This window comes from Lepidochelys olivacea (genome assembly GCF_965140295.1).
Source record: "Lepidochelys olivacea isolate rLepOli2 genome assembly, chromosome: 5".
Classification (NCBI taxonomy): Eukaryota; Metazoa; Chordata; order Testudines; family Cheloniidae; genus Lepidochelys; species Lepidochelys olivacea.
In genome coordinates, this window is record NC_140415.1 from 23,084,677 (window position 1) to 23,099,087 (window position 14,411).

At 41.7% G+C, this 14,411-nt stretch overlaps 1 protein-coding gene across 1 annotated transcript in view; it reads right to left on the minus strand.

The window, feature by feature from the left end:
- PDZD2 (PDZ domain containing 2) overlaps nt 1-14,411 on the minus strand; it is a 327,010-nt gene that overhangs the window by 47,309 nt on the left and 265,290 nt on the right. Inside the window, exons 8-13 of the mRNA XM_084629338.1 lie at nt 8,902-9,013; nt 5,965-6,113; nt 5,207-5,326; nt 3,655-3,769; nt 1,321-1,394; nt 920-1,145 (exon numbers count right to left, since the gene is read on the minus strand). Coding sequence (XP_084485464.1) covers nt 920-1,145; nt 1,321-1,394; nt 3,655-3,769; nt 5,207-5,326; nt 5,965-6,113; nt 8,902-9,013 — 796 coding nt within the window. The remainder of the gene's footprint in view (nt 1-919; nt 1,146-1,320; nt 1,395-3,654; nt 3,770-5,206; nt 5,327-5,964; nt 6,114-8,901; nt 9,014-14,411) is intronic.

Consider the following 14,411-nt stretch of genomic DNA (forward strand, 5'->3'; position numbering starts at 1 on the left):
ATAAAATATAATTGGTGTGTCTAGAGGAATTCTAGGAAATTTAAACAAGAAAGTTACTTAAACCATGTTTCTCACTTCCATTACCATTTGGTTAAATTCTGCTATCTGGTTTAAGTACCTGCCACCAAGGTCTGGCACAGAAAGGGCCTGAAGAAAGTTGGTTGAGGAAGGAGAATGTTTTCTGGGGTTCAGTTAATTTCCCCATTCATTTTCACTTTTTCTCCCTCTCCACTAATGGGCTCCAACCCTAACAGAAGCAGTAATTATCCGAAATCTCACAAGAAAGGATGCTTTTCAGGAACGTTTTGTCTAGACATTTCAGTTTTCATCTGAAGCTCTGAACCTTCTGAGATGCATCCATCACTGCTCCTTAGATGCTGCACTGAAAATTCCCATGTGCTATGGTTCGTAACCACTGAAAATACCATGCATTAACTAGATAGGTATACACTGGCAATTCTGACTGCACTGCGCAGCTTAAGTGATAGCTCTGTGGAGGTTTATGAGAGGAACATGAACATTTAGCGTCTACAGGAATAGTAACTACAGAGAAACCTCCAGACAGATTAGCCCCTCACCCCAGCGGCACCTGACCCATCCCACCACCTCCCCACCCCAGTAGCACAAGGACCTTCTCCTCGTAAGACCCTCAACCTTATTTTGTTGGTTGCAGATCAAAAAGGTGGAAACTTTACAAAGGACTCTTGGATATGATGGGTCACATGATGATTTTTCAGTCATTTTGCGGTTTGCAGACTGAACAAGCTGAGAATCTCTGGATGAAATTGGTGTGGGAATATGTGTTAGGATGAAAGTATTAGCCTGTGTACTAGGAATTCACTGGAAAACACATTCAGATGGATAACACCCGTTTTCCAAGTTAGTTTAACCAGTTGAGCAGTAATAAACTTTCTTTAACCTTTGTTGAGTGTCACATCCATGATGATCCTGTCCTTTGGTCCTGGGCCTTTGCGACACGAGGAGAAAGTGTCTCCGTCTTCAGAGCCAGGTGCAGGAGTTCCTCCGCTCACACTGGAGCTTGGGGAGCTTGATCTGCTCATTAAAGTGGGAGTTGGACATGGGGTGAGGCTCGGGCTGTGCAGTCTCGTGCGCACTGTGAGGGTCACTACACCTTTCTTGAGTTGCTAAAAAAGGAAGAAAACTTATTAGACTATACAGACACCTGACGCACAATAACGCATCATCCAGTGAATCATCTGTACAGTCAACTGTGGCAGCGGAAAATAAAACCATGGTGTTAAACTGTTAACCAATGAGAAATACAGTCTCTCTCTCTTACTGTGTCTATAATTCTGTTACCTTAAACGTCTGAATGGCCTCCTGATGGGTCAGCCCTTGTAAAGATTCTCCATTAACTTCTAGAATTTCATCCCCTGGCAATCAGATACAAAAATCAAGTCAGCATTTACACTTGGATAGAGTATAGTAGACAGATACACGACTGCTCCTGGACATTAGCAAAGCAATGGGCTACCACATTGTTTCTGATTTATTATGCTGAAAAAAGCTTTTAATTGTTTTCTATTTATTTCCATTTGCCGTAAGGCCTTTGTAGTTAATATAGTGCTGAAGTAGTGGAGTACAGAATATTCTTCAACCGTGATTCTTCACCTTCAATTTTTATTATAACAGACCAATTGAAAATATTCTGGATTTTAATTGGAGTCAGAATGTTTGGAGTGGAAACTCCCAGTGTGGAGTCTAAAAGGGGCCCACGGTCTCTTCACGTCGTTCCCATACTAGGACGTCCCAGGAGTTTGGGAATCAGAGTGGAGCATAATGTTATGGCACCCATATGGCCATACAGAGAAAGCTGGCCCTACGCCCACACACAGAACACTAATGGCATTCTACGTAGTACACAGAGTGTTCAGAGAGAAAAGCGAGCTAAACACACAGAGGTGGCTGAGAGTCCATGACACCTTCACCCCAAACAAGTCCCAGAGCTATGTCTGCTTGCTTAGTACTACAAGGCTTTGGGTCACAATACTTTCAACCTGCTGTGTTGAGCTACTTCTTTTGAGGGAGAAAAAGAGAGCAAGATCCAGATCTCTCTTCTCCAGTCTTACACACCCCTACATCTGTGCATAATTAGACAGAGCACTATCATCTCCACCTTTTCCTAATCCAATGCAGAACAGAATACCCAAGCTCTGATTAGTGGAGGATTTTAGGTTTATGGGATATCTGATAACTATTGGCTTCTCAGGGCCAGTGCACAAAGATTACATAGGAGTGCCTTCCTGCAGAAGAGACGGCACTTGCAGTGTTATGTAAACCGGCATTTTAAACCCATGGTCAGTTGGTACCTTTACCAACCAGTTTATATGTGAGCACACACAATGCCATGGCTAATCGATGTGAATCTATACAGCCAATCTGAAAGGCAGGAAAGGTGCTAATAAATCAGGCCATGTCCATACTTTACTAACTAGCGGCATGATCTTATTGTCTTTCTTGTCCTTCCTCTCCTCTTTCCAACCCTGTGTCTGGTTAGACCATTCTCGTCATGCCAGAGCTACACAGTAAGCTCAGCAGGGCAGGGACGGTGTTCTCATATGTTGTATGAAGGTGTCCTGTGCATTTTGGGTGCTCAAAAACACTAAACAACAAGATCCCAAAATCGACCCTCTGAAGTACATTTCTCTGTACACTTCCCCAGGCATGGAAAGGCTTCCTGGGGATTATTCCTTCTTTTATTTTGTTCTCTAATAAAGCACAACAAAAACCCAGTAGGTTGAGTGGTCTGACCAACTTTCTTGTTGAACAGATTGATAAGATGAATTCACATGCTGATACCCTTCCATTGGTTTCCAGGTGCACAAGTAAGGTGAGCAGCTATGGTTTTTCAGCTGTGTTGAACTAATTTGGCTCTGTGGCCTTTTACACAGAATTGGATTCTCCCCACTACCTATATAATAAGATTCCAGGAATGTGACTCTGTGTGTGTCATTCTGAGGCCTAAAATGTCTGTTGAATCAGTGTGAAGTGGTGGAAGCAGCTACAAGCATGGCTGAGAGCTACTTTTGTTAGAATATCACCAAACTGAGTCACCACTAGCTTTTGCTGTCTGTTACTGTCCAGTGTTTAAGTTCTCAGCCATTTTGATTTTTACAAATTACACCATGAGGTGTACAGCTACAGTAAGGCACGCCTTTATGCCATGCCAAGAGTCCTAGACCACTGTGATAGCAGAGATAATTCAACCAATCGTCATCCTTACTCTACAGCTCATTTTCATGCAACAATTTAATTGGCTGTCTGAGGGAGATTTCACAGATGATGGATTACTTGTCCCAGCTGCAACACCCACGCACCCAACTGCCACCCACACAAATCCACCAGCACAACCACCCACACAACAGCATAACCAATAATCCCCAAAACACATTGCCCTTTACTGTAGCACACCCCCTTCGTTCGCCACCTGTGCAAATCCACACAACTCTCCCAGCACAACCCCCAGACATAAAATCAACACAACCACCCACAGAAGACCAAAAAACAGATTCGCAGTCTGCTACTCTCCAATTTTTAAGTTCTCAGCCATTTGGGGCTTAAATTTTTTTTTTTAAAACACACAAGTTTATGAATTACCCCTGTGCAACAGCATGGGTTTTTAGCTTCTAGTACCTTCTTTAAGTCTTCCATCAGCAGCAGCTGCTCCATTTGGGAAGATAGTCTTCACAAAAATCCCCATGCGTCCCCGAGCAGAATCCTGGCCTCCCACAATGCTGAATCCAAGACCCTAAAGAGACAGGAAGAAGTGATATATTGATGGCACCCAACTGTGTTATCACTTATCTCATAAAGGCTGTTTGATAGTCCAAGAGGAAGGAAACATGACAATCTAATTAGCTGATGGTGAATTATGCTGTGATTTTATTCTCCACTCTCCCCTCCTGATCTACTCTCACTCTAATAGTATCACTCAGCCTGAAAGTTGTCATAGTCATCCTCAAATACAGAAAAAGTTTATTTCATGTTATCATGGTGCCATGGTTTTATGTTCGTCATTTCTACTTCTCCAACTATAACAGCAGCCTCCTAAACTGATGGATTGTGGAATTCCCAACCAAGAGACCCATATCCAGGATTAACTGCAATTTATTCTGCTATCACAGATATTGTACTTCCTCAGGAAGGAGAGAAATGTAAAAAGATGACATAAGGTCAGTGTTGTAATGTTAGCAGAAAGTGAGTGTGTGTGTGAACATTTGTTTACTTAAGTAAATAGCGAATTCCATATTTAAAGACATGTACGTAAACATTCCCCCAGAGTCTATTCCCCTCTCTGTAAATGCACGTAACTCCTATTACTTTGTTGGCATCCTTTCATCTACAAGAGACAGTGGGAATTGCAGCCTATGCTGTAGATGGTTTGGTCCTATTACTATCAATGGGAATTACAGCCATTGAGATAAACAAACCCCTTCAGAATTATTACTTCATGAAAAATATGGCCATTAAAAATACTACTCTGCTTGTTACACTAGTATCATAAGTACGAGATGAAGTTATTTCAGGATGCTCCTGTAAAATATATTAGCACCTCGTGTACATGCAAACATGATATTGCACACACAGATCATGGGAGGCATTGTGGCCTAATGAAATGCCTGGGGAAATAATCAATCTAGATTCCAGTCTTGGTTCTGACTCTTGACTTTCTATAATTTTTAGGCATTCAGAGTAAGGGTGGTGATTGGCTGACTTACCTCTGCTATCACAATGTTCTAGGCAGATACAGTATAAAAACAGACAGATTTTCTTGTGCAAAGTGGGCTATTGCGAATGCAAACAAGTACTTAGCTGAATGAATACCTGTTTTGCATACTTGCATGCATATCTGTAACCATGCACTCATTCTTATTTAATATTTATATTTCCATAGTGACCAGCGATCTCAATCAGGATCTGGGCCACAACATGCTAGATACTGCACACAGACATAGGAAGATATCGTTTCTGCCTCATTCATATTTTGCAGGCATGACTTAGGCATTCAGGTTTCAAAACTTGGCTCTTAAGTGTTTATTATTACTGATCATCACATAGAATGAAACAAGCAAATGACAGATTTACTTCAACAAACATTCAGAGCTTGATTTTCACAGGCGCTGAGGTTCAGTGGGAGTTGGGCCCAGAAGATCAGGCCTTTGTGATGCGATGCTAAAATCCTCACCTTGCCTTGTCCTTTCATCAGGACAATGTTGGAAATAATGGACGGCTGGGCCAGTCTCCATGGAGATTCCACCTGAGCTGCACTCAGTGAGCGGGTCGATTTCTTCACAATATGGTATTCCTAACGAACATCAGAAATTAAATTTAATTCATTCTGTTTGAATGAAAGAGGCACCAATGTGCTTCATGGGAAAAGTTCTGATATAGTCATGGACTAGACAAAAATTAAAATGGCTATTGTATATTAAAATATACATCTGGTGATAAACTCCTGGCCCTAATGCCATTGACTTCACTGTGGCCAGAATTTCATGTTATATCTATTTAACGTCTTTTATAATGTAACAGTTAACATATTTTTTTTAGTAAACTGAGATACTGTGTAGATTCACGATCTATAGAAGTCATGATCTTCTGAAGTAACAACTATCCCATCATCAACTGAAAGAAAGAAACACACTGTTTGTTTAAATAGTTACAGCTCTTTAACTACAGCATATTCATGCATTACACTGGCACAGTACTTCTGTTTCCCTCAGCAACTACAACAGCCTTCTACTTCCTCACAGCTAAAGGAGTCCTCCTTTAGCTCAAGTGGTAGGTGCTGAAGCCTGGGGTCAATTCCCCATGACACACCTATGCAGCCCCAGTTTGTTACAATCATTTCTAGCAGCTTGAGGAAAAACCTTAGACTGAGTAAGGACCTGGGAATTTGGCTGTAAATCATTATTAGGCAGAGTAAATAGTATAACCACTCACCTGCCTTGTTCCTGAGGATTCAAGCTGCTGGGGAAGAGAATGTTTTCTCCCTCCCCGGGAATATTTCACTGCTATTTCATAATTTGATTCACCATTCTCCACGGTCAGTTCATCATTTTCTCCCACAGATTCTAAACGGGATCCAGCCCCTGAGGGACAAACCAGGAATACCATTTATTAGACAAACAGCAGCACCTTTTAATTCTGACAAGCCATGTGATGGTTGGTTTTGTATATCATAAATAAAACCATACTACGGAGCAGCATCCAGTTGGGTAGCTCAATAATTTCCCATGGAAGAGTTAATTTAGCTTGTTATCAATTACTGATGTGCACTGCATACAATTCAAAAGATGTAGGAGCATTCCCATCTCCATCTCATGCTGACAAAAATGTCTTTAAAAATCTATGGCCAATGCAAAAATCTTAGGTTCTGTGATTAGCTATAGTAAACAAAATGAGATAAAAACAGAGTGAGCTGGAATTCTGCTGACTGCACTCACTGGTGTGCACAGCTCGCAAGCTTTCTTTATAGCTTACAAAGCTGACACTGTAGTTGCATTCATGTCTGGAAATGTCTCATCATCCTGAAAGTAATTTTTCAGGAATGGAAGAAGGAACATGGTGCCAAAAAACATGATTTGCCTTCCTTTCTGGCAACAGTCCCAGTTGTCTTAAAAAAAAAAAAAAAAAGTGAATGTAGAGTTAGTGTAAGGTATTGAATCGTTTGCCTTGAAGGACACCCTGTAATTAGCCAAAAGGTATCCCAGTTTTTCACACTCATCATCAACGTGCCTCCATCACGACCTGAAGAAACCACTCATTCTATCCACCTAAGGCCTTGTCCACACTTACGGCAGTGTGTAGGGTATGTGTAGCTGCACTCCGCAGTGAAAGGCAAGTTGCATCCACACTTGTTGTTACAGCATATAGCTACACATGGCAGTGGACAGCTCAAGCAGGGACAACAGGACTCTACACTGCTAAAAACAACAGTGTGAACGCGGGAGACATTACTTGCAAGTGTAGACAGCTGTGTAGGGTATATAACCTACACGGCTGTCTACACTTGCAAGTAATGTCTCCCACGTTCACACTGTTGTTATATAACCCTAGAGTTCAGGTGTAAAGGGCACTCTGCTCTACTCTACCTGCCTGAGCCACGCATCACCATCTACTCTGCTCGCTGGGCATGCAACATCTGTACTCTACATGCTTCCCTAAGTGTAAACATACCTTTAGGCCAGGGGTTCTCAACCTTTGTCTTTTTGAGGGCCCCCCCAACATGCTATAGAAATTCCACGGCCCACCTGTGCCACAACAACTGTTTTTCTGTATATAAAAGCCAGGCCAGTGTTAGGGGGTATCAAGCAGATCAACTGCCCACGGCCCCACACCACAGGGGGGTCCTGTGAAGCTAAGTTGCTTGGACGTGGGCTTTAGCCCCACCACGGCGGGACTCCGGCTTTGGCTTTCTGCCCTAGGCCCCAGTGAATGTAATGCAGGCCCTGCTTGGCGGACCCCCTGAAACCTGCTCACGCTTCCCCAGGGGGCCCCGAACTGCTGCTTTAGGCGATGTCTGCACTCCCCTACAGTCCGGACTATGGGGATCTGAATAACAATGCTCACCAAAGTGCTGTGCTGTAACTCCTCAGGTGGACTCTGCAGGCGTGAACTGAAAGGTTCCTAATTCACATTAACATAGTCCTCTTCAAACAGGAATACAACAAGCCCTTAGGCACTTATGTGACCCCATTAACAGTAGTATCCGTGCACTTCAATCTTTTATCCTTACAACACCCCTCTGAGCTCAGGCAGTGCTGTTATACCCATTTTACAGATGGGGAACTAAGGCACAGAGATTGACTTTCCCAGAAGTCTGTGGCAGAGCAGAAAATTGAACCTAGGTCTCCAGAGTCCCAGGCTACTGCGCCAACTACTGAATCTTCCTTCCTCTCCTGCCTACTCCAACCTATGCGACTCCCAAACAGGATGCCAGAGTCACTCTGCCACCCTACTGAGTCTTCGTAGTATTTTATGCTACCACCCTACCAATTTCAATAAGACAATTCACAGGGTAAGGTGCTCAACCTGAGAGGTGGTTCTACACACACACTGTTTTAAATACAAATAAGTATTCATTTCAATTGATGTGATCATGGGTTGTCTAAATTCTTGGGGGGACATGCAAGCCATTTGGATAAATGGAGAGCCTGTTGACTGGAGGAGTGAGTGATCCCAAACAGACATGGTGATGAGGATGTGTCATTACTGTGATTCAGGTATTTGGAGTTCATGTAAAAGGGAGTTGTACTACTTTCACACTATTTATTGTCAGTCTACTGGAAGGCATGACAATCTTTTTCTATTTTAGATTTAAGTAACAATAAACAAGCCAGTATTTTGCCCTAATGAATGGGAATAAAGTGATGGCGTTTTGAAAAGGCCCCCACCCTCAAGCGAAGAATAGCTCAGTGGTTTGAGCACTGGTCTGCTAAACCCAGGGTTGTGAGTTCAATCCTTGAGGGGGCCATTTAGGAATCTGGGGCAAAAATTGGGGATTGGTCCTGCTTTGAGCTGGGGGTTGGACTAGATGACCTCCTGAGGTCCATTCCAACCCTGATATTCGATGATCTATGATTCTAAATAAATCAAACCAAATACATAGGAAATTTAAGGAATGGTAAATAAAATTCAGTAATGCAGAATTTTGCTTCATTATTCTGCCAACAACAAGGTTCAACTCAACAAGCTCTGCTGAATGCAAACATTATGCAGTTCAAATTCCCCATCCAAACCAAACTATCCTGAGGTCCAACAGAAATAAAACCTAGCTCTGCTTAATAGGTTTCACACCTAGCCCACTCTGTTTGATGTGCAAGAGCTCTGCAGTGGCATATGGTCTTTTATTCATATCTTTTACCAAGCCTGCTTTACCTTGGGATCGGCTTCTGTATTTCAATATACCACCTCCCAGGGTCGGACTTTGGCAATTCCCTTTGGTCACTTCCACATTAGCAGGATCTGGAGACTTATCGGTTTCTGTCATCTGAAAAATAAGAAAAAGGAATATATTGAAGAAACTAGCCAAGGTGATGGAATTGCTCTCATTTTTACCAGTGTTTTCTAGTTTGAAGAAAATTCCATGGTACATATTCCACTTACAATTTCTTTATTTTTCCCTGAAAGCTTGGAATTCTATTAAACTAGTTTTATGTGAGCCAGAAAATTCAGCAGAGTCTTTACAGATATTTCAATGGATCCCTTTTGACATTACTGAATAACTTCATCCATCCATCTATATATTTTTAAGAGCACCATCCTGCAGTCTTTACTCATGCAAAATTCTCAGAGAGAAGGAAGTTTAGTCAGGAATACAGGATTTGGTACTGATCATTTTATATAAAGTTGTAGGGCAGATCTCCACTGCTTATTCTCCATTTAGTCAGCTCACCAAACTTCCACTGACCGTCAATGACAGCTTTGTAGGGGAAACCACATAGAAACCATGTTATTTTATTAATATCAATATAGTGAATATTGATGAGTCTGCCATACAAAAAGCTAGCTTAATAGACTGTTGTTAAGATTACACAGCTAAGTACTCAAAAGTCTGGCAAGGTTATACGCACAATCTTAACTCTGATGCCTTGTGCAGATGCATTAGGATGCAAAGCGTTTGATTATTCACCACCTAACATCTTGTGATGTCATCTACACATGTGCAAAGTGGGTGAAAAAGGTTGGCATCTGCATACGTAGAGGTGGCAATACAAGGTGCAATCAAGCTTATAGTCTTCAATGGCATGATCAGATTTGAGAGCCCCACTCCTGCACATGCTGAGAGGCGCACAGCAAATTTGGAACACTCCTTACGAAATGTACAATTAGCCCTCCTCAATATCTGTGCACCCTACAAGATCCACGCCAATGCTTCCCCCAACCCCACAAGTTGTTATGCAGGTGCAGTATTAATATATTTTCCTAGATATGTCACTTCATAATTATCTTTGAAGTGTTCACATGCATTGATGAATCCTCTCTTAGTTGTGCACTTTATAAACGTAGGTAAAGTAGCTAAAATGCATGCTCAGTACAATTTTGGAAGGCTTCTGACATGGAGGAAAAAAATCAAAACTCAAATTTCCCCTGGAAAAGCAAAGGAACTTTTCCTCAGTATAGGCTATTTTCCGGACAAATTTCACCTTTCAGGACTCAGGCAATTTCATACTCAAAAATGGCTGAAAATGCTTCTGTTCAAAATTTCCCCCAAAGACCTCACTGTTTATGCAGAGCCAAAGCCTGTAAAAATTCTGCTCAACAGTTGAAAGTTTCAGAAAATAATAAGTGACTGATAACAGGCTTGAAATGGAAACTGTTACGCAACCCTAACTCTACCGGTCATAGCTCCTACTACTATAATGCTGTACATAATTTTTAAACTTATTTAACACTTACATTCCAGCTATTTCTTGGTGATATTGCAAGGTACCATAGCTGCAATCTCAGGGCTCTATTCTAATGCTAAATGGTTTGTAACTCACACTTCTGTATAATCTAAATGACTCATCTAAAGAGCAAGAGAACTCTATTCTCCTAACAAAATTACTGCATCCAATTTAGGTTGGCTTATATACCCAAGAGGGGATAACTCATTCCAGAAGAGATGCAAGGATCAAGCCAAAAAAAGTCACTGGGACAAGGCCAAAATATCACTTCAGCTCTTCCCAAAAGCTCTCTGCTCTGGGAAAATATGCCTAAAACACAGCACTGCTAGTTAGACCTGATCCAGGACTGCTATAATTTACACCATCCTAATCTATAGTCAATAATTCCTTCCCTGTTCATCTATAGTAAACAATCTTGAATCTCATGACAAAAGTCACTTACACTGACATACAGAGTCATATATCTAGTTATTTTAAAGCCCTAAAGAACAACACAGGGATGCCGGGATGCTGCTCACTCTTTCAGGGATGACAGGGCTGTTCATGATTTGTAGCTCAGGGAGCCAGGGAACACAGGACCAGGGATGCTTGAATGCAGGCAGCTGTGTTTCTCTCTGCTCTGCATCTCTATTGCTGTCGTTCACTCACCATGATGTGATGAGCTGTCATGTTAATTTAGCATGCCTGCTGCCTCTGCAGCTTCGGAAAGCTGGAAAGAGTATACAAATGAGGTCACGCCATAATTTACGTATTCATTTACTGTCCATTCTCATTTGCATAAACACCCTACTTTGTATTCTATCCACCCCTGTAAAAGCTATCATCTGCCCTCTTGAGTTTCCTTTTAACCTGCTGGCCTGGTTCCCCTTCCACCTCCTTATGTCCCTCCCCCTACTCCCCCTTCAAATTTCCTCTCTGGCTTTCTCTTCCACTGAGCTTCCATCACACCTACAGCCTGGTCCCTTACAGCTGTAGGGATAAATGAGAACAATGCTCTCCATCACACTGCCCAGCTTTGCTCTAGCAATCTGTCTGTCTCTGGGCAGGCTGAAGGCTAATTTCTAGGCATGGCCTTTATAGTTAGAATCCTCCCATGGTGACATTTCTACGACTAATGAGACCCTGTCTACTGGAGAATGTGGCCACAGAGATTCAGGCTAGAACAATCCCCCTACAACACCGTAGCTAAGCAAGAGATTTAAATTACTGGCCTGGAGCAGCCACCACAGGAGGTTTAAACGTCCTGGATGTTGGCAATGTAGGTTTCAGGCTACACTCAATTTGCAGTTTGAGCAAAGGCTCAGGACAAAACGCATGAACCAACTGTTGCAGAATAAGGTAAGACACATTCAGCAATTACGTTAAGCTTGGAGTTGGGAGGGGAGGAAGGAAGAATCCCCACCTCGGTCATTGAAATCAACCCCAGTATTTTGCAAAATTACCTGAATCTTTCCACTGCACCTATGACCATACACTCATATGCAATAACAAGCAAGCTATCAATTTGCAAACACCTAGAAGATAACAGAACCATAGAATCGTACGACTGGAAGGGACCTCGAGAGGTCATTTAGTTCAGTCTCCTGCACTTATGGCAGGACTAAGTATTATCTAGACCAGCGGTGTCTAATACGTTCGTCACTAGCCACATGTGGCTAATAGGCTATAGAATTGTGGCTAATGCATGTGGCTTTTTTATAATGTGGCTAATAAGAAAAATTAAAAACCACAAGTGTGGCTAGCAGTGTGGCTAGCATTGAATTTCTACTGGACACCGTGGATCTAGACTATCCCTTGCTATGTGGGATATCTTGACTTTAGTAAGGCTTTTGATACTGTCTCACATGATCTTCTCATAAACTAACTAGGCAAATACAGCTTAGATGGATCTACTATAACTGATTGGAAAACAGCTCTCAGGGAGTAGTTATCAGGGGTCACAGTCAAACTGGAAGGGCATATCAAGTGAGGTCCTGCAGGGATCAGTTCTGGGTCCAGTTCTGTTCAATATCTTCATCAGTGATTTAGATAATGTCAGAGAGAGTACACTTATAAAGTACCAAGCTGGGATAGGTTGCAAGTGCTCTGGAGGACAGGATTAAAATTCAAAATGACCTGGAAAAACTGGAGAAATTGTCTGAAGTAAACAGGATGAAATTCAATAAGGACACATGCAAAGTACTCCACTTAGGAAGGAACAATCAACTGCACTCATACAAAATGAGAAATGACTGCCTAGGAAGGAGAACTGCAGAAAGGGATCTGGAGGTTACAGTGGATTGACTATATATGAGCCAACAGCGTAACACTGTTGCAAAAAAAAATGCAAACATCATTCTGGGATGTATTAGCAGGAGTGTTGTAAGCAAGACAAGAAGTAATTCTTCTGTTCTACTCCATGCAGATATAGCCTCAACTAAAGTCTTGTGTCCAGTTGTAGGTGCCACATTTCAGAAAAGATGTGGACAAATTGGTGACAGTCCAGAGAAGAGCAACCAAAATGATTAAAGGTCTAGAAAACGTGACCTCTAAGGGGAGATTAAAAACTTGGCTTTGTTTAATCTGGAGAAGAGAAGACTGGCGGGGGTGGTGGGGAGGAGGGGAAGGGCATGATAACAGTGTTCAAGCAAAAAAAGGTTGTTACAAGTAGGAGGAAAAAATTGTTCTCTTTAACCTCTGAAGATAGTACAAGAAGCAGTGGGCTTAAATTGCAACAAGGGAGATTCAGGTTAGACATTAAGAAAAACTTCCTGTCAGGGTAGTTAAGCACTAGAACAAATTGCCTAGGGAGGTTATGGAATCTCCATCATTGAAGGTTTTCAAGAACATGCTGGACAAACACCTGTCAGGAATGGTCTGGTTATTATGTATTCCTGACTTGAGTGCAGGGGACTGGACTAGACCAGTGGTTCTCAACCTTTCCAGACTACTGTACCCCTTTCAGGAGTCTGAATGGTTTTGTGTACCCCAAGTTTTGCCTCACTTAAAAACTACTTGCTTACAAAATCAGGCATAAAAATACAAAAGTGTCACAGCACACTATTACTGAAAAATTGCTTAATTTCTCATTTTTACCATATAATTATACAATAAATCAATTAGAATATAAACATTGTACTTACATTTCAGTGTATAGTATATACAGCAGTATAAACAAGTAATTGTCTGTATGAAATTTCAGTTTGTACTGACATCACTAGTGCTTTTTATGTAGCTTGTTGTAAAACTAGGCAAATATCTAGATGAGTTGATGCATCTCCTGGAAGATCTCTGCGTACCCCCAGGGGTACGCATACCCCTGGTTGAGAACCACTGAACTAGATGACCTCTTGAGGTCCCTTCCAGTCCCACACTTCTACGATTCTATGGTTCCATATAAGCCATGGTCCTATAAAGAGGAAACACCGAAACTGTGTGTGATGTCCCGAAGGTCAATTGCGTGCAAATACAAATGATCAAAATAAAGCCCCAAAATATTCTTACTGGCTTCCTGGATTATATTATATCCAACTTGGTTTCAGACTACTATAAAAAGTAACAAAGAACAAGGTAATTTAGATATTCTTTCTTCTTGTAACAAAACAAACGTTTATGTGACACAGGCTATAAGCCTTTGGGGAAGGCATTCTAGAATTTTCAATATACACCCATGACAGAGACATTATTATTTAAATTGATGCTGTTGTATAATAAACTACCTGGGGTTTCATTATGCAGTAAAAACAATTAGAAATCCAAACCATGGCGCTTCTAAGAACAGTCCTTTGTCTGTAATCTTTGGCTCTAAACGTGGTTGTTTTGTCATAACTCAAAAGAAAAATGTGACTCTGCCCTATTCGTCTGGCCACATGGGGATGTATCTTTTGAACGTCTAGAATCTGTAGCCCTGCCATCTTCATTTTCCTTGCTTTCCAGGAAGTGAGGTGATTATTTCAGTTCTGTGTGCATCTCATTAAACGAACCCAGGAAATCCTGTTCAAGGCTGTTTCATTGTTAGGA